At 42.3% G+C, this 21,304-nt stretch overlaps 1 protein-coding gene across 9 annotated transcripts in view; it reads left to right on the forward strand.

Moving 5' to 3' along the window:
* LOC117760392 (discs large homolog 1-like protein) overlaps positions 1-20,387 on the forward strand; it is a 98,440-nt gene extending 78,053 nt beyond the window's left edge. For 7 of the 9 annotated variants that reach the window (XM_034583386.1, XM_034583387.1, XM_034583389.1 and 4 more), the window contains 11 exons: positions 4,772-4,886; positions 10,804-10,986; positions 14,099-14,162; positions 14,917-14,932; positions 15,425-15,466; positions 16,082-16,132; positions 16,389-16,490; positions 16,993-17,165; positions 17,308-17,417; positions 18,228-18,319; positions 19,109-20,387. In XM_034583386.1, the coding sequence (XP_034439277.1) occupies positions 4,772-4,886; positions 10,804-10,986; positions 14,099-14,162; positions 14,917-14,932; positions 15,425-15,466; positions 16,082-16,132; positions 16,389-16,490; positions 16,993-17,165; positions 17,308-17,417; positions 18,228-18,319; positions 19,109-19,215 (1,055 nt within the window). In that variant the 3' untranslated portion in view covers positions 19,216-20,387. Of the gene's footprint in view, positions 1-223; positions 586-4,771; positions 4,887-10,803; positions 10,987-14,098; positions 14,163-14,916; positions 14,933-15,424; positions 15,467-16,081; positions 16,133-16,388; positions 16,491-16,992; positions 17,166-17,307; positions 17,418-18,227; positions 18,320-19,108 lie in introns of those variants that run through there. The other 2 variants (XM_034583393.1, XM_034583388.1) reach the window with 2 other exon arrangements.
* Positions 20,388-21,304: the final 917 nt, after the last annotated feature.

Raw genomic sequence — 21,304 nt, forward strand, 5'->3', positions numbered from 1 at the left:
CGCACCAGCGAACAAGAGATAGGAAAAAGAGTGTAGTGGAGAGAGAGTTAGCATCTGTTGTTTCTGTGGCAGCTGAGCAGCGCTGGACTGACTCTAATCACACACACACACACACACACACACACACACTCTCTCACACAGACTAACTACTGCATACCTTCACACACACTCACACACATTCACATCATTCCGCTCTCTGCCTCGCTCACATTCTGAATCTAGCGTGGGGCATCTCTCTCTCTTTTATACACACATCTGTGCTCTCTCTCTCTCTCTCTCTCTCTCTCTCTCTCTCTCTCTCTCTCTCTCTCTCTTGCTCTCTCTCTCTCTCTCTGTCTCTCTTGCTCTTGCTCTCTCTTGCTTTCTCTCTCTTTCTCTCTTTCCTTTCATTCATTTCCCGGGACTTTAAGCTTCAAACCACATCCTCTCTCTCTCTCTCTCACACACACACACACACACACACACACACACACACACACACACACACAGACGCACACACACACACACATGCAGACACTGATCTGAGAGTCGTACCGGCATCGCATCGCGTTGGGGACGTTGAGGCTGCGTGTCCTCCAGCAGCATGTGAGTACAGCAGAGGAAACACAGAGCTGAGCCGGAGACGTTGTTGCTTTAGTTTATTACCCCTGACTTTAAAGTGATCTGCTCCGACACTTTCACTGATGAGGACGATTACAGCTCTGACTTCTCAGCTTTGATCGGAGCAGCAGCCTCGCCAGCTCCGGCTTTGTGATTCTGTTCAGGATCCGATAGCACTGATATCGTAGCTGCAGCCCAGTCTTTGCTCTTTAGATCACAGACGGGGGCAGCATCTCTTTTTCTAGCTCTCTGTTCCCATCGTTTAGCACCGCCTCTCTTGCTCTTGTTCTTTATTTCACTCTTAGAATATGATTTTTCTGCAAATGCAACAATCAATTTCCTGTCTTTCTCTTTGCTGCCTCACTTCATTCTCTCTTGTTTCCTGTGTTTTAGCATCATCTCTCATTGATAAACTTTTGTTTTAATTCTTTATTTCACTGTTTGAAATAGTATTTTTGATGCAAAGGCTGTAAAGCTCAGTCACATTATCAATTTCTTCTTTCTTTCTCTTCTCTCTTTTGTTTTCTCTCTTTTTCTCTTAATCCCATAATGCTGTATTGAGGCGATTTGTGTCAACAGGGACAGTTACATGTTAATAACGTGAACGTGTGCAGAGTATTTGTGATCCGGACGTGTGTGGGATCACCCCGCACAGAAATAGAGTTGTTAATCCGTCAATTTATTATGGATTATAGAGCCGAGATTGAAAAAGCCATAACGAGGTCAGGGATGGAGACATTGAAGGTTAACACCCCCCCCCAAAAAAAATGAAAGTTTGGGTGAAAGGCCACTTGGTTTTCTTGTTATTACAGAAAGACTGGAGGCTGTTTCGCTTCTGTGTTCGTGTTGTGCTCTGAATTTAACATGAGTCAAACCTAGTTCATGGCTTCATGAGGTGAATCTCCGTCCTCCAACAAAAACATCCCTGTGTAGTTTTTAAAAAACCATCCTGGAGAAAAAGCCATGGCAGGTTGTGTTATTCTCAGCATTTCAGTGTTGTTGTCTTTTTTCTGCTGCTCCAGTGCAGTTGAGTTGTTTGCGTTAGATTAATGAACGCTGTGGGGGAAATCAGAGCTGAGATCTGGGAGTTGTAGGCTGGTTTTTGACAGCGTTTATAGGCCGAGCGTTTAAACAAGGAGGGAGTGAGTGCGAGGGGAAATTCGGGAGACGCTGCAGGTTTCAGATCTGCGTGTGTGTGTGTGTGTGTGTACCACGAGTATGATTGAATTACTCAGGGTTAATTAGATTCTGTAGTCCACAGTAATGGTTTAGAGACACACACACACACACACACACAAACACAGGGACATCCTTCAGAGGGGCTTTTTCAGGCTTATTGCCAGCGGCGTTGTCATCCGAGTGTTAGTTCTGAGGTTTCTGGGAAGCTGTGTGGTGTTAAGAGGACTCGAGGACAGTCGGTGAGGATTTATTACAACACACAGCTGCTGTTTCCACGGTCACTACGAATCCAAAAGTGCCACGCGTCACTGTCATCGGGAGACGGCGACTCGCAGGTGTATTTACTTTTTCAGCTTATCACCCCGTGAAAAGCCATGAAAGTGCATTAGAGGGAGCGTTATGTCATTTGTTTTTCCACTTTGTGCATTTCCATAAATAATGTACATTTATAATTAAAGAGGCACAATGACATTTTTATGGCCACTAGAAAAATAAATGGGTCAGAAACTCGAGTGTTTTTTGGGGTTTTTTTGCTGCGTGAAGCGGGAGGATACTAAAGCTGTGCTGAGTGTGTGAGCAAATCATTGCTCTTTGCATTGATTGGCCGACCGGTTGCTCCCTCGCAATTTACTACTTGTCTTTCAGCCGAGATGTGGATTCGGTTGCTGCTGGCAATTACACTGAAAGTGCTATTTGAAAATTCATGTCTGTCTGTGTGCACGAAAACAGCAGATAAATGTGTGGAGGAAAATTAGGATTATAAAACAGGGCAAAGTGCTAATTCGACAATTAAATAGAAAATCTGTGCAGCGATAGAGTTGAACTTTTAACATCGTTTTCCATTTCAGCCGTAAAAAGAATGGAATGAGGATGAAAGAGCTGCACTGGATGATGCTGTGTCACTCCACTGCTGAGCTGCAGGGACGTCACAGTGTGAAGTCTGTGTGCACGTCTAATGAGACGCTCACCGCGCACCCGCCTGTTTGCCGACCGCAGAGTGACATGTGAGCGGCCCGTGTCAGATTTGTCAAACATGTCAAGCTGCTGTGTATGACAGCATTGTCTGAGTGACATGAGCTTCTAGGCCACTGCAGTATGTCAGCTGCTCTCAGGACAGATATTCATTCACACCGGTCATTGCATGATGAGCATAAAACTGTTTTCTTGGGTGTTAACATGTGGAGGCAGGAAGGAGGAAGTTGTGTGTGTGCACATCGATAGTTGTTTTTTGTCAGCTGGAGAAACAATTGACCAATCAGAGCTTTGCAAAGTGCGGGGATGTCATCTTTATAAACAGCTAACACGCTATAATAGTGGATAATAATGAATTAATGAAGTGAAATGAATGTGCAACATCATATGTATTCACAGTAACTCGATAAATCACTCCCCAAAACTGCATCTCCACCCATATGGGGTCTTTGGACTGCGGGAGGAAGGTGGAGGACCCAGAAACAAACTCTATACAAGAAAGGCCCCTGGCCAAATAGGGATTTCAACCAAGAACCTTCCTGCCAGAAGGCATGGGTGCTAACCACTGCTCCACAGTGCCACCATTGAACATTTCATTTATTTAATTTCAACTAAACTGCAACAGCTGCTTGTTTGGTGGGAAATGTAATAGTTGGCTGAAAGAAGAGTGAACAGGAACGACAGATTCACATAATTATCTGGAGGTTCATTTCTATAAATGGCACATTTTCATAATTTTCACATTTTAAATATATCAAGTTACGTCAGTTGGCATGATGTCGCCTCACAGTAATGAGGTTCTGGGTTCGAACCTACCGACCAACCAGGGCCTTTCTGTGTCCGTGTGGGTCCTGAGCTGCTTGCACCAGCTTAGGTCGTGTCTGTATGTCGGCCCTGTGATTGGCTGATGACCTAATGTCAGCTGGGATTGGCTGCGGCCTCCTGCGACCTCTGAAGATAAGCAAAAATAAATGATGGATGGATGGAACTTGTATCCGTTAATCTGCAGCTGGAAATGATTCAAAACATGTTGTCAAAGAGCAAATCGGCCAAAGTCTCTGTCAGTGATTTGATTCAAAAATATCTAGTAGATTCTAATTCTATCGACCGTCCTCTCCTCGACTAGAACAGTAGATAGTAGAGTAGATGTAGAGTTAGACAGCAAATACAGGTTTTTAGGATTTCTGGTGATGTCCATATTGTAGAATTCTGACGATGTGCATGTGTGGACGTGCACGTCGATGTGCGGAGGTGATGTTATTGGCACGGATCAGATCTGATGTAACAGGAGTTAATATCCAGATCAAACAGACTATTAGATTATAGCTGTGGAGAATCTGATGACAGCTCGACGTGTGCGAGTGTGTGTACGTGTGTGTTGAAAGACGAGCGACTTAATGAAGCCCGTCTGCACTTGAACATGGAAAATAAACTTCTGCACTGGCTGTTATATTGGTAGGAAACGTGGTTAACACAGCACATAAACCTCCGCGGTTCGTCAGGCTGCGTTTGTTGTTCTGTTGTTCTTTGATCCACGCGTCGTAACGTGGCATAAAAATCACGGTTACTGCTTCTAATGTGGAGAAACAAATGTGGGCCTCTTTTGGCAAACATCCGGCCCCAATAACACAAATCCAGGCCACCTTTGGTTGACATGTGGTATTGCTGTGGTTTACTTGTGGCCCAGACCTTGCAAACAAGAGCCGTCATCCAACGTGGTATGTGGGCCAGATAGGGGCCAGATGTGGGGCTCATCTGGGCCAGATAGGGGCCTAATCTGGGCCAAAACAATTTTGCTATTTGGGAAGTATTATTTTTTAGAGGAGATTTGTAAGAAAAAGGAAAATACTAAGACCTCTGGCATTGCATTAAAGTTGTCTTCTAAATTCTCCCAACAATGTTTGTCCTCTTTGTGTGTGTGTGTGTGTGTGTGTGTGTGTGTGTGTGTGTGTGTGTGTGTGTGTGTGTGTGTGTGTGTGTGCGTGCGTGCGTGCGTGCGTGTGTGTGTGTGTGTGTGCAGAGTACAGTCGTTTCGAGGCGAAGATCCATGACCTGAGGGAACAGATGATGACCAGCAGCGTCAGCTCCAGCTCCACGTCGCTCCGCTCCACACAGAAACGCACACTTTACGTCAGGTAACACACACACACACACACACACACACACACACACACACACACACACACACACACACACACACACACACACACATGCACCAAACGGACAAAGGTGACTGACTGTCGAGTGTCCTTCAGTGTGACACAACTATTATAAGGTCTTATCTCAGCTGTCGACTGTTTCGATTTGTGTGTGTGTGTGTGTGTGTGTGTGTGTGTGTGTGTGTGTGTGTGTGTGTGTGTGTGTGTGTGTGTGTGTGTGTGTGTGTGAAACACTTAGAGAGGTTATCACATCTGAAATCACAATTAGATTGTCTGGCAACCTCCGTCTCACACTCGTGCACAAACACATCCATCGTCAAGTCTCTCGATTTCTCTGTGTGTGTGTTTGTGTGTGTGTCTCCTTCTGTCCTTTTGTCATTCTCGTCCTTGTCCCTCCCCGGTTGTTCGTTCTTCTCTGGATCGCCCTTCCCTCCTTAGTTTCCTCTGTTAAGAACCTTTTTTCTACAAGAATCACAGTGTTCGAAATATTGATTAAACGCCGGGTTGCTGGCTCCACATAAGTCACATTGGCGCTGTTAGGAAATCAATAAGGAGGAAAACAAAGACGGGGAAAGCAGCTCTAATGGCAACACCAACGATTGAATCCAGTGGCTTTCAGGAGACAAAGGAGACTTTATTTAGGTCGAGATTCACCTGAAAAGGATTTAGTCCAAGAGCAAATATCAGTGATGGTTTCTGTCAATGATCCAAAGACACAGTATTTAATCTTGAATGTTAAAGTCACAAAAGAGAGAGAGAGAAACCACGATCACTGAATTCAGACTGTGGGAGTTAAACCTTTATCAAACAACAGCCTGAACACAAACTGAGAGGAGGCTTTAGATGAGAAGTGCACACACAACACAACACAACACAACACAACACAACACAACACAACACAACACTTTATAGGAATAAAGACATTTCTTAAAGATGGCTGAAGTGCACATTGTCTATAGATTCTTAATTACATTCACTTAATTACATCTATTCTATGCGTCACTGTTTTTCATGTTTGGTCCACTTGCTTTTCTCCAACGCACCAGTCGCTGAATAAATGTGAGATTTTTCTGTTCTGACAAAGAGAGAAACAAAAACTTTGAAACTTCAAGTTCAATGAACAAATTATCGCACATGAATGGAACATCGAACCTGAACTGTGTGTTCAAGTGGCCTGGAAGGAAGAGGGCAGCAGCAGCTGGGACAGTCACCTTGAACTACACACTCACAGACACACACACACACACACACACACACACACACACACACACACACACACACACACACACACACACACACACACTGACTCACTGAACAGAGCAGGCCGGGGTCACAGTCGGTAAAGGGAGCCAGAGGCCAAAGGTCACGTTCATCCATCTGGAAGCTGTAGTATGCGACTTGCAGGTCAATTGGTTTTTTAACAAACTGGTTTTAAGTTGATTTCATATATTTGCATATATGACTGAAATATCTCTTTTTTATTCTATTCAATTTACTTTCTTCGAGTGTCTACGCTAGCATAACCACATTACTTTGTAAAACTTGTATTGACCTACTTGGCACATACCCACCATTAAAAGAAATAATCCCCTTTTTGAACTGAACTTGAAAAATATGAAGAAACGTGACATTGCAGCTGCTTGCCGTCACCCTTGATACATTTTTAATAATCACCCATAGGCATCATCATCATTAGCATAAATTAATTGTGCATCCACAGCCTTTATGTGGTTTTGTTTAACAATGAAAAAAAAAACGTCATGTGATTAAGCCAGAAGAGCAGGATGTTTATAAAAGAATTGCTTTGATACCACTTAAGTGAAATGATGCAATATGAAATTTTCTGCAGAAAGAATAACATTATTATTCGGCTTCTTTGAGAAATTTAACAAATATCACATTTGTTTTGCAGCAGTGATGTTTTCCAGCAGTCACACAAACACGTTGTTAAGAAACATATTTCACAGAAAGAAACAAAACAACTGAAAACAAAGAGTTGTTATTGAAAAGGAGCAGGTTCACTGAGCAAAGATAAATCAAAGTCAGCTCCTCATCCAGCTCAACATGCTCGATCAGCCTGAAATCATTTGTCAGTGAGTTTCACGGAAAAGACACAAAACCACTTCTGCTTAATTTCTTCCCGACCAAACATATTATAACACGACTAAGGGTTTGTTATCTGTGCTTCTTACATCCGACGAAAAGAGTCTTCGCTGGTTTCAGACCGAAAACCAGATAGAAAACCAAATTTCACCTGCAACCATCAGGAGGCTGAATCTGACCTGAAATCTGTTTGCATTGAGCTGTGGTCGGTTGTTCGTTCTCTCTTCAGGCAGCTGAAAGAGAATATTTTATTATTGTAAGGGTCGAGATTGTAATGCATCTTCATAGGCAGGTGCACATTAACTTTGATGTTAATAAACACACGTTTTCCTCTGCAGAGAAGTGTCCTCTCTCACAACCAAACCAGCTGGGTGCAGGAGCTTCTGTCTATCACACTTAAAAAAAAAACTCCAATGATTAATCAGGAGATTAAAGGAACTACTTTGAACCACGAGTCTGGCAAGTAGATTTGTGAAAGGTTTTATCCTCAAGCGTCATGGTAACTCATCTGATTGTGTTGTCTGAGCTTCACTTACAGAAACACACAGCACACCTCTCAGCAGAGAAAAACCTGGAACCAGCAGATTTATATTTATATAAAAATTTATATTAAAACCACTCAATGCACCAGTGAATCATCACAGATTTAATAAGGACATTTTCACGTGCCAGGTAATTATCTTGATGCCCTCTGTAATATAATCAATTACATGCTGAATCTCAATGATAATCTCTAAAGTCGAGTCAAAATGAGGCCAGGATCATTCCAAGGTTATGAAGAATAATGTAGTAACCCACCAATAACCCGCATAATGAATCAATGTCATATGAGAAGCTCCTGTATCCGGTTACTGCCCAGAGACGACCAATCAGCACTTCAATATTACAATAAAAAAGCCTCCAACAGGCCAGCTGATTGGTCGGGATGAGGCTGTTGGTGCGTGACAGATTGGGGGTTTCTGGTGCTCTGGGCTGCTGTGTGTGTCTGTGTGTGTGTGTGTGTGTGTGTGCACATTTGCAATGGGGGTTTGTACTACATGCATATGCATAATGTGTGAGACACAAACTAACCTTTCCTCAGAGGAAATGTCGCTGAAACAAGGTGACATACAGTGTGGATGACTGTGCTTTGTGTGAAAGGTGTGTGTGTGTGTGTGTGTGTGTGTGTGTGTGTCCTCTGTTTTATTCCCTTCTGCTCATTTTACATTCACACCCATTATGGTTCTATTTTAAATACACTGTATGGCTCAGTAGCTCTGCATTGTAATCCTGTATTTCACTGTGCACCACCTCTAACAGGCCGGGGCAGCTCCAGAGCAAACGATAACAACGACTTTAGATTCTCTGTAGAACATATGTTAATATTTATGTTGGAATTGTATTCCAGTGACACGCCGCGGTAATTAATGTGTGTTCCCTGACTCGAGTAATTAGATTTCAGACGGTTCCCACACAGGAATTAAAATGTGTGCAGTGCTGAGAACAGGTAATTGATTTAGAGCCGCACTTACAGTACTGCAGCCTCAGAAATGCAACACGTGATCAATCAGCTGCAGCAGTGTGGAGGTATTTTCACTCTGCACATTGTGAGTGAAAGGAAAGTTATCAGCTGAAACTTTGCTGTGGAGCCGCTAAGGCAAACGCAACCTGCTGTTTGTTTTAATGGACGTTTTTTTTTTGCTGACGATACACTACTGTGCTATAAGGACCGTTTAATGTCCATAACATATCCACAGGTTAGCACACACACACACACACACACACACACACACACACACACACACACACACACACACACACACACACACACACACACACACACATCCACCGGATTAATCAACGTCTTTTCCATAACTTGACTAATTAGATTTCTCCCTCACGGGACTGAAAGTGGCGGTAACACTGAGAACATGTAATTGATTTACAGTTACACACAGTCGCTGTGGCCATAGTAAAACTACACACTACACACTCTCCATCAGTGTTTCCTGCTACAGCGACAAAATCATTCAAATCATCTGGGATCTGTGCTGTTGTTCCTTTGTTGCTGTTGTTTCTCTGATAAACATCAATTCTGTGGAGCAGCGACATTACAGAGGGAAGTAGAGGTTATTCACACACAGACTGCAGACAGCCGCCCTTTGCTGTACAGATCTGTGGATCCACTAATACACAGAAACACAACCCTGCACTTCATGTCATCTTTTACTATTTTAGAGCCATTTAAATAAATCACACATTTCCTCACTAGAAAAAGCTACCATTTTACATTTTCCAAAATAAACGTTTCCTGGAACTCACCATGTGATTTGACACTAATTCATTTTAGATTAAAGAAGGATCTGCTGGAGCTCTCCTAATTAATTCCATTATAACTCAAATTTCGACACAGGTTTAGACTTTAATGCTGAGGACAGCAGGTCAGCTCAACATTAGAAAATATGTCAAATATTAAAGGACAAATTTATAATATTTACTTTGGTTTAAATGCAGTAGTTCTTTCAATGAAAGTCCTAGCAGGAAATATTTAAAATGAACTATAATGGAACATTTTGTATTCATATAAACTTTATTGGATGTTTCCTGACCAGATTCCATCTAGAAATGATCTTAATCTGATGACATAATTTATTAATATGTGTTTCCAGTGTCCACAGTGAGATCAGATTGAAATCAGTCCACCTCTGGCGTTAATCCTCCTCTGGTTTACATGGGTACAAAATTTAAAAATAGGTTGGTCTCATTGAATAACGTGTGGACTGAGGAGAGGATGGCTGTAGCTGCCCACATAGTTGTTGGATTGACAACACAATTGCATTTACACTTGTGTTTTTACACAATGTTTCCATGACAACATTCAGTGGTTTGGTCGATCAGATCACAATCCACCCTCAATGCATCGTGGGAACATTTACACCTGTTCCTTCGTGTGGTCGAGCTCCATCCAATTGCAAACACATTTTACCAACCAGTCTAACCAGTGCAGGGATTTAAGGTTTTCACCCTGGACTCATTAGATCAGTTTTCATCACGTCCGGTCCTTTCTAATGGAGATTGACACGTTTGAGCAGTGAGATAAATTTATAATGTTCTTTCTTTATTGCACTGATGTGTTTCTACCTCTCCGTCTGGTTTCATGTCTTTCTCTCTGGGGTTTTCTCCTTCTCTGTCTGCGTTCTGTTTTATTGATGAAGGCAGTAGGGACTTTAGGGTAGGCCTGTTATTTCAGCTCTAGTTCCTTTGCACGCACACACACACACACACACACACACACCCACACACACCACACACACACACACACACACACACACACACACACACACACACACACACACACACACTGCTGGCCTACTTTTCCAGGTCTTCGTACAGCTTTTGAGCTCTGTGGTCACAGAGACAGATCGCCGTTCAGACACAACACACACGTCAACACACAACAGCGACAAACAAGTCCGCACAAACAGACCGACACACTCAGGTGGATGTGTACAATTGCTTATACACACACACACACACACACACACACACACACACACACAAACACACAGACAGGGTCACAAATAAATAGTGTAGAAAAGCAGTTCTACTATTATAGAATATCATTATTGTCTGTCTTTCTGTCTGGTTTTGATGATTTATTTTATTGTAAGCCTTTAATATAGGTTTTAAATGATCAGTAGTTGTGATGAATATATTAAAAAATAACTCAAATTAAGATTAAAGGTGTGGTTAAAAACTGCAGTTGTGTTTTTGTTTTGTTTAATGTGACATCTTCTCTCTCTGTCTGCAGAGCATTGTTCGACTACGACGGAAGTGCGTCCGATCTGAGCGCGCCCAATCAGGCCCTGCCGTTTCATTTCGGGGACATCCTCCATGTGAGCGGCGCCGGCGAAGAGGAGTGGTGGCCCGCCCGTCACCTCAGCCCCCCGCCCCCGAACTGCCCCGAAGTCGGGGTCATCCCCAGCCGCAGGAGGTCAGAGTTATTGGGGTTTTTTTGGGGACGGGCAGAGGATTTCAGTGATTCTGAACTGAGAGCTCAGTCGGGCTGTCGACTCGAGTCTGTCACAGCTCTCACGCAACATGCTCCTCAACATTTACCTTATCTATGATCTATGATCATGATTTAATCATATTAAAAGCATCAGTGCTGCTGGGACTTCTCCTCCCTGCTCCTCTCACACGACTGCTGCTGTTCACATTTTAAAAGCCTCACCTCCACTCTGCAAAACATAAATAGTTCAGATATAATGTGACACTTCTCTGACATCTCATCCCTCTCTGACTTGATCGGAGTAGGATTGTAAATACTCTATATGCTGCAAACAAGTCATAGGACCGGCTCTGTGACGTTGCTGTTCACATGCCACTAAAACAGAGACAACCGAGCTGTTAATCTCAGCTCGTCAGCTCCAGCAGCTTCACATTAGTTTCTATTTACGTCAGGGTGTCGTTTTGCAGTCGGCTCATTACCCTGCGAGCATCATCATCGTTTCTACCTCGCACACTGTGAAAAGGGAAAAGTTAGAAAAATGAAAACAGATTTTTCTAAGTCCCTGATCCTTCCCCTGGTCCAGAAAGGAGATTCGTGCATTGGACACATTGGAAACAACTTCACATACATATAATGCGTTTGACACAAAAGCCCCTTAATTGAATTTTGGTGCCTCCAACACCAGAGACAATATGATATACAATATATCAGGCAACTTTCCCTTATCCACACCTCCCTTCTTCTTTCTCACTATCCTCCACCGAGAAGGAGGTGACAGACAGATGTTCATTTCTGCGGAGAAGTGAGAGCGTGTTAGAGTGATGGAGAATAAGTGGGAGATGGAAGGAGGGAACAAGGAAGAGTGGGAGTAGGTGAAGGAGCGAGTGAACATGGAAGGGAGGGATACTGTCACACGGGGGGTGCAGTATTAATAGACTGAGGTGTTAGAATATAGAAGATGTGTCAGGGGTTGGTGCATTGGGCTAATAGAATAAATGTGTTTTATTACTGAAGCCCCAGGTTTTAAAATATGATGTATAAGAAGATTTAAGAATATTAAACATCCAACAGAGGTGTAGGATTATTAGGAGCTGTTCAAATGATGAGTATTAAAATATAATGTTTCATTGTTATTAGAGGTATCATGAATGTGAGGTTAATAATCATATTAGCAGCCATGCAGTCTTTCTATATGAGATGTTTAAGCGTCCTTCTCCTTCTCATTTCCTTCACCTCCTCCTCCTCATTTCTCCTCCTTCTCTTCTCCTCTTCTTCTCCTACTTTCAATCCTCCTCTTCCACATCCTCTATTCTGCTCTTTCCCTCTTCCCCTCTCCTCCTTTCAACCTCTACATTTGTCCTCCTTTTCCTCCTTCTTCCTCCTTCTCTTCTCCCAGCTCTCCTCACACTTCTCTCCTTCGGTTGTCTCTCTCCTGTTCTCTTTTATTCCGCTCCTCTCCTTTTCTCTCCTCTTATCTTCCTCCCTTCACATCTCTTTCTTTCTCTCCTCTCCACCTCTTGTCCTCCTTTCTTTTCCTCCCCTTGCCATCTCACTCCCCACCCCCCTTTACTTCTGTACCTCTACTCTTTGTCTTGCTTGCTCCTCCTCCTCCCCATTCTGTTGCTCCTCTCTTCTTCCTAACCTTCCTTGTACCTTTCCGTCTAATTTCCCACCTCCTCCCCTGTTCCCCTCCTACTCCCTTCTTCCTCTCATCCTCCACTCCCTCCATCCCAAATCTTATCCTCCTCCCATTTTCCCTCTTCCTCTCCACTTGTGCTCTCTCCCTGTCTTCCACTCTTCATCCTCCTGTCCTCTCCTCACCTCTCTCTCCTCCTCCTCCTCCTCCTCGTCTTCCTCTCCTTCCTAAGTAAAATAACCAGTGGATTTTTGCTTGGAAATTACATTTTGATTATATTCTTTGAATGGAAGAAAAAAAGAGGAGTGGAGGGATGGAAGTAAGGGAAGAGGGTGGAGAGGTAAAAGTAAAGATGGCCCTTTTTTTGATGCAGTCATGTTTATTTTTCAGAGCTGGGCTGTCGTCGGGGATTTAAACCGAAGCTCGTCCAACATTTTACCTTAATTTCTGCTGTGGACGACAATGCAGCCGCTTTATTTTCCCCGTCGGTTGTTTTTCTGTTTACTCACATGCATTATGTACGAATTCAGCACAAAAATAAATCTGACTTTTCAGACTAAATTATGAAATGAGGCTTCAAGAAGCAAACAGGTCCCTCAACTGAGATGCTGCACATCCAGCTTATTGGAAATTCAAGCAGCGAACATGATCGCCAGCAGGAAATGGTCCCGCACTGGAAGTGACAAATCTAATTTTAAACTTATAGGAGACCAAAATGTCTCGGAAGCCGGAGCGAGCAGAGGCTGTATGAAAGCAGAGCGTCTGTTCTGGTCCGTGACGCTGCAGCTGACGTCATGTTCTCTGTCTCTTGTCCCTCTGCGATAAGTTAATCACAGGACATTCAGATTCGTGGACATGGATCTGCTCTTTTCTGTCAAGTTACATCACATCTGGACGTCAAATTGCACGAAATTCAATCAGCCGCCTCCCACTGCTCGGCAGAAACCTCACAGATGAGATACAGTAGATCCAAAAATATACTTTAAATACAGACAGGGACGAAATTATATATTGTAGGATGGTATATTTTTAGTTCTGAGGTTAACCTAGTTCTACAGTTTGAGGGAGGCAGATTTTTGTTCTTTAAAAACATCCTGATGATTCTGTGTTTTGCAGTTTTGATCTTTCAAAACATAAAAGAGGCTTCAGATGGAAATCCCTTCACAAACAGAGTTCAACCTCAGTCTCTGTGTGAACAATAACTGTTGTGTGGGCAGAGTCTCGCAGGCTTAAAGCATCACAGTACGAACCTGAAAGCACTGAATGAAATGAAAAGTCTTAAGTGTTGAAGGAAGTTCACACGTTTGATCACCGATGTTTCTTATAGCTGTCACTTGAGACATTCTGTCCTTCTGTCTCCTTCCTCTTTACGTCATCCTGTCTTTGTTGGCATCTGTCGTCTCTCAATATGTCTCTAAATGCTTCTCTCTCTCTTGTCTCTCCGTCTCCGTCCTGCAGGGCAGAGAAGAAGGAGAGGTCGAGGTTAAAGACGGTCAGAGTGTCCAGGTCTCAGGACAGATCGGTGAGTGGTGACTTGTCAGATCTTTGATTGGTTTGTAGAACCAGCGTGCGTCTGACTTTGGAGTGTTGTCAATTCGGCACAGGAGAAAAACAACCTCTCCGAAACCATCAAGTTTGTTTCCACTGTAAAATCCTTTGTTGTGGTCTCGTCATCAATCCAGTCAACTTAAGAAAGCACCGACGAGTAGTTAAGGCTTAAAAGAAATAGCAACAAGTTATTTCTTTGATCTGGAAACTTCCTGCCTGAGTTCACATGCAACGTGACTTTAATCTCACTCACACATCGTGATGACGTGGGCTGACACACGAGTCTAACACCAGCTATTGATATCACTGTGGTGTCAGCTCGCTCTCTGCTTCCTCGCACCTTGTGAATCAGCAGCTCAGCACGGTGAAGAGCTGATAATTAAAAAATATCACACACACACACACACACACACACACACACACACACACACACACACACACACACACACACACACACACACACACACACACACACACACACACACACACATACACACACATACACACACACCCCCCGGCACAACAGTTTGAGAAATCTGCAATTAGTCTCACTCGTGTGTGTGTGTGTGTGCGTGTGTGTGTGTGTGTGTGTGTGTGTGTGTGTGTGTGTGTGTGGGGCCCATGAGCTTTTAAATATGGCCTCTGTTGATAACAGTTAAGATTCTGTTGTGATCATCTTGGGTGTGATGATTAATTCTTTCTCTCTCTCTCTCTCTCTTCCTCTGCAGGATCAGGATGATAAAGGTAGGTATCTCCTCCATCAGGGACACCTGCTGGTCAGTTCCGGTACTTTACCTCCTACATGATGTTGAGGGACGTTTTACAGGATATTTGTTTAATCCCTAATTCTCAGACAAGCCCTTATACTCGATTGATAGCTGCAGGATCCTTAAGTCTTCATATGTACTAGCATGGTACTCAACTTCGTTTTCTTTTTTATTTAACCTGTTTCTCCCTAGTCCTGCAAATGTATGGAAGTACAGTATCCAGAGTGCACTGTTAACATTTGTCCTTTATTATATAGTAGAAGAAGTATTCAGTTGTGCTGTCGTTTACACACATAAATCCTACTTTTGGTCAAGTGCTGCATCTTATGTATAGTGATCGAAGTGTGTGTTAATGTGAAACAGAAAGAATGAAAGACTGTGTGTGTGTGTGTGTTTTCTGTGTGCTTGTATGTGTGCTTGTATGTATGTGTGTTTGTGTTGCTGACTCTGACCTGTCTTGTCCTTCCAGAGCTGGTAACCTCTGGCACCAGCGATAGTGAGAGTAGTTCCTGTAAGTCTAGACCCTTATGTCTCTCTCTCTCTCTCTCTCTCTCTCTCTCTCTCTCTCCCTCTCTCTCTCTCTCTCTCTCTCTCTCTCTCTCTCTCTCTCTCTCTCTCTCTCTCTCTCTCTCCCTCTCTCTCTCTCTCTCTCTCTCTCTTTCTCTCTCTCTCTCTCTCTCTGTCTCTCTCTCTCTCCCTCTCTCTCTCTCTCTCTCTCTCTCTCTCTCTCTCTCTCTCTCTCTCTTTCTCTCTCTCTCTTCTTATTTTTTTTGTTTTTTGTCCGTGGTGTGTGTGTCTCTGTGTGTCATTGTGGGAGTGTCATGCATACATGTACACATAAACATGTATTTGTGTGTTGTGCTTATTGTGTTTTTTATGTGCTGTGTGGGTGCATATATGTAGACATGTGAGTGTGTGTCTGTGTGTGCTTGTGTGTGTGTGTGTGTGTGTTTGTGTGTGTGTGTGTGTGTGTGTGTGGTTGTGTGTGTGTGTGTGTGCTTCTCCAGCCTGATTTTTCAGAGCTGTTGATGAAGCCAAAAGTGAAAAGTAGAAAAGGACGAGGTTGTGTTTTGATGTGACTCATCCACTGCTCCTCTGAATGTGTCCTCTCTGTTTGTCCACTCAGCCGGTCAGGAGGAGGTTTTACTCACCTACCAACCTGTCATGCAGCAGGAAGGTCAGTGCTTCACCCAATTCTCTCATTTTATTTTAAATCACTTTATGTTTGTCAATCATGGACATTGATAAAAACATTTTCTAAATATATCGTCCTGTATTAATCAGTGTAAACATGATTATTCATTTATAAATATAATTAGTGCAGCTTCAAAGTGACTTAAACATGATTAAAAGGAGAAAAGTGGATGTTGTTGTGTTGGCATCTCAATGTGCGTCTTTGTGTGTATTGACGTGGTTCTGTTTCTCTTTTTCAGTTAATTACACGCGGCCGGTCATCGTGCTCGGACCAATGAAAGATCGGGTCAACGATGACCTCATCTCTGAGTTCCCTGACAAGTTTGGCTCGTGCGTCCCACGTGAGTCTCGTATAAGAACCGACAGAACGTATAGATCACCTATGTTGACCTTCACTCACATTGTGAAAACTGTCAAATCATGTTTATGATGCTGTAACAGACGCTGACGCCTCCTGAGATGTTTGTGTTTTATGCTTCTCAGCACTTTTTTTACGAACTCACTTAAAGTTGATGTTTAGCTTAAAGCAAAACTTTCCCACATAGTTCAGATTAGAGCAGACAAGTACATTTTCATCGTACACTTTTCACTTGGAACAATATCCAGACACTTTCAAGAGATTCATTGTTTGACAGGCAGCAGAGACGAGTTGTGAATCGAAAGTTAAAGTCAAATATTAAAATGAATCAGCTGATAGTTTTGCTTTTATACAAATTCATGCAATTTGACAGATAAAAAAACTGAGAATAATAGTAACGTGATAAGATTCCATAAAGCAAAACTAACAGAAAGGACCTGATAGGTATCTATTCTTTAATGATGTGTAAAACCACTGATCCTCAGACACGACGCGGCCGCGGCGAGACTACGAGGTGGACGGCAGGGATTACCACTTCATGGCCTCCAGAGAGCTCATGGAGCAAGAGATCCAGGAGCATAAATTCATCGAGGCCGGACAGTACAACAACCATCTGTATGGAACCAGCATACAGTCTGTCCGAGAGGTCGCCGACAAGGTGAGACGCCGAGAGTCGTGACACGAGGAGGAATAAAATGACAGAGGATGAAGGGATGAAGGGATCGATGGAGGACAGAATACACAGAGAAGCTTAATGATTCCTCTCTCTCTCTCTCTGTCTGACTCTGTCTCTCCACCAGGGTAAACATTGTATACTGGACGTATCAGGGAATGCAATAAAGCGTCTCCAGATGGCAGGCCTCCATCCCGTCGCTATTTTCATTAGCCCACGCAACGTCGACAACATCCTGTGAGTAACGTTAAAAAACACCAGTGAATCTCACCATAAGGTCCAGTTAGTGGCAACGTTTTCCACATCACATGGTTTAACTTTTCACTTTCTCAAATGTTGAGCTTGAAATTTCATTCTTGACCTTGGAATCAGCGGTTTGCAGAACAGTCCCATCAAAAGGTCAGTTTAGTAGTTTCCTCTGGAGCTTTTGTCCATATCACTCCGTCCTAGTCAAAGAACTTTAACATGGATGAGAGAAGGAGCAGTTCTGGGACGACCCAACAGGCTCCTGTCTGCGGATGAAGACAAGGACATATGGTCGAAAGCTCCAGGACAAGCAACTAATTGACTCCAAGTGCATAGCAACTGGCAACTACTGCAATTGATTTGAACTGGTTATCAAGTCAATGTATTGGAATCTGTGTCTGGAAGGGAAAATGGCATCGCTATTTTCCTTCTATCCGGGCAAACTACAAAATGAGTTCTCATGTAGATCTGCTTGTTTGTTCACAAGTTTAATCTTGAAAGAAATTGAAATAAATCAAGTTATACTGACACAATTAACATTTGACACATTTGTCAGTGTCCTTTGTACCAAACTCTTAGATAAATGTACACTCATTAACCCCCCCACCCCTCTGTGCACTGCTGCAGTTCCACTGTAATAAAGGTTAAAAGTCATCATATCATGGGACCATTGCTGAACTTTACACTGAGGTCAATGAGGTTTTTAAAGGTTCATATTCGTGGAAGAAGCTGTTGTAAAATGTGATGATGAAAGTGTACGTTACGTCTCAGTAATGATTTGTGACCCTGGTCTGTCTCCAGAGAGATGAACAAGCGCTTCACCGAGGAGCAGGCGAGGAAGACGTTCGACCGAGCGGTCAAACTGGAGCAGGAGTTCACAGAGTACTTTTCTGGTCAGTTCCACACGGGACCACACGGGCACGAGCCAGAGCTGCTTATCCCACAAACCAGTTCATGACCTGCAGAGAAAACTCCCACCACAGCTCTCACACAATCAAAAGCAGCAACACTTTTACATACAAAGTTATGAAATTATTATTATTATAAATATACCAAATCTATAAATAACTATAAATATACCATGTGTCAAATCACAGCACATTAAAAAACACAATGATGTAAATTGCCTGAGCTTAAGAAAGTTCAAGCCCCACATCTAATTGTTGATTATTATTATATTATATTAACTCCTAATACTGTCAATACTGTAACTGATCATACATTATGTGAATTTTGGCAATATTGATTATACAGACGTTCATCTGGCAACGCTGCCGCACCTTTGTCCAGATTCATGCCAACATTTTTACATCTTCCACATAAAAACCCTTTCACTCACACACACACACACACACACACTCACACACACTCACACACACACACACACACACTCACACACACACACACGCATACGCATCTAAAAAAGACAATTATGACCTGCTTTCCTCCTATTCCTTATTTTATTACATTTGCTTTGTGTCTCTCCTGTTGTTGTAGTTGTAGTTGGTCACTAAATTGTATTGTATTATTTCTATTAATAATTATAATAATGATAATAATGATCTTTTCTGCTACATCTCATATAATGGAGATTTGGATGATAGTTTATTTTCCGTGTGTTATATATAAATGTTTGTTGTGTAGTTGACGCAGTGTGTGTGTCTGTGTGTGTCTCTGTGCAGGAATCGTCCAGGGCTCGTCTCTAGAGGAGGTTTACTCGCAGGTGAAGCAGATCGTGGAGGAGCAGTCCGGTCCGTACATCTGGATACCAACCAAGGAGCGACTTTGAATAAACACATCACACACACATCACTCTTTCAATACTTCCTACTTCTCTAATTTTCTATTATCAGCCTGCTTCCTCTCTCTCTTTCTTTCTCCGGTGCACTCATCACGACGAACACACACACACACACACACATTCACACGAGCACATGAACTGGGACGAGGGCTGGGACTATCTGGGACTGCCAGTTCCTGAAGAGGGAGGAGCTCAAGTCTGTCCAGCAGCCTATTGGTGGATCTTCCTACAGCTCGGTTCCTTAATGTTTAAGGAGGTGGTTTCCAATCAAGGCGACATGTACCATTATCTGATTTGATTTCATTATTGTTGTTCTTATTGTTGTTGTCGTTGTTGTTTTCATATTAATGAAGGGTAATGCATCAATGTATGGGTTTGTAATGATAATATTGTCACCAAGAGGCAGACTTTTGCACGCTGTAGCTTTAAGAGCATGTTTTTGGGAGAAAACTTGATCTCCTCTTCCTGTCGGACCGTCTTTCCTCATGGCATCACTCCTGTTTAGAGTTTCTCTCTCTCCCTCGTCTTTTTCTTTCTATCTCTCATAACCCATCCCTCGTTCCATCCTCTCCTCTGTCAGACTTTAAATATGAGGTGAAAACTTTATAATGTGCCCCCAACCTTTTGGAATCAAGGGCCAGAAGGAAACTTTACGTACATTTACGGTTAAGAGATGTAGAAACTAAATATATATGAATATGAAGTTATTTAAGATTTCTAAGATCAGAATTTAAATAGATAGAATAGATGTTATTGTTTTTGAAGGCCCGAAAAGAAACTGAGCACATCAGCCTCATAATGGTGGAAGAGTCCCTGTGGAGCCCTGAGCCGTTATTTATCAACTCTCTGAGAATATAGTAAAGGTACATATTTAAGAATAAAAACTTAAATCGCTGTAAGTAAAGATTAGGACACATTTATCAATGTATCCTAAAAGACTGATAATTGTTACAGGAAGCAGAATGACCGAAAACATCTGAGCCCACAGCCGAGGAGAGAAGGAACAGGCGGAGGGGTGAGAAAAGAAAAGTCAGTGGGACATCTAAAGGATTTTAAAGCTGCTATTTAAAGGTGAAATAGTTGCATAAAGTTGCATAAAGAGCAGCTTTCACATGATTAATTTACTATAAGCAGAAACGGCCAATTAGAGACATGTATTTAAACTACATTTGCCGGAAATCAGATACTTGTATTTCACTATTTCATATTTTACTCTGCAAAAACATGTAATTTAAATGATTAATTTAAATATATAAATGAGGGAAATCTCCTGTGATGATCAAAAGAAACCCAAACTGATCAGGTAGTGAAAGCTGCTGCTGGTCGATACTCTACATCTCCACATAATAAAAAAGATAATAAATAGAATATAATGTCACACTGACAAGTGGAAATCAATCATTTTTAGTTGTGTTCTTGTCGTACCCCTGAGCCTGTTGAAGGAGATAATAAGTAGAAGAAAAAGTTCTGGAAAATCTTATTAAATGTTCAAATCAAATCAAAATAACATGTAATCATGTTGCTTGAGCTCAATATTGTTCATCGTGACAAAAACAATATTTTGTACAATCCCACTAAAACTATTGTATGTAAGAGTATAAGATACTTTATGTCAAAGGAAATTAAAATATATTTTAGTCTACTGAAATATAAGTGAATGATTTTTGGATTCATCTTTCAAAATTTAACTTTTAGCTCCTTGATAAATACGGGCACAGATCCTCTGATAAAGAAACTTGAGTAAATCCCACAATGTTTCACTGCCTTTCTTTCCCTCCTCCTCCTCTTCTCTTCTTCACGCCTTCATTTTCCTCCTCTTGTCCTCTTGTCTCCTTTCCTCTCCACACTCACGTGACATTAGTTGAGCATTGAACAGTGTATCATCATCTTCTTCAACACTATCATCACGATCATAATCATCAGCATCATCGGTATAGCTTTCCTTCTTACTGTAGTTGCACTAATGAGGGCTGGTTTCATAAAAGTATCTTAGGGTCACAGGTCTGATACCGTCCCAGTGTTTCTCTGGTATTTATAGATGTGTGACGCATTCACTTGTCCTTCAGCTGATTCTCTG

This window comes from Hippoglossus hippoglossus, chromosome 4 (assembly GCF_009819705.1).
Source record: "Hippoglossus hippoglossus isolate fHipHip1 chromosome 4, fHipHip1.pri, whole genome shotgun sequence".
NCBI lineage: Eukaryota > Metazoa > Chordata > Actinopteri > Pleuronectiformes > Pleuronectidae > Hippoglossus > Hippoglossus hippoglossus.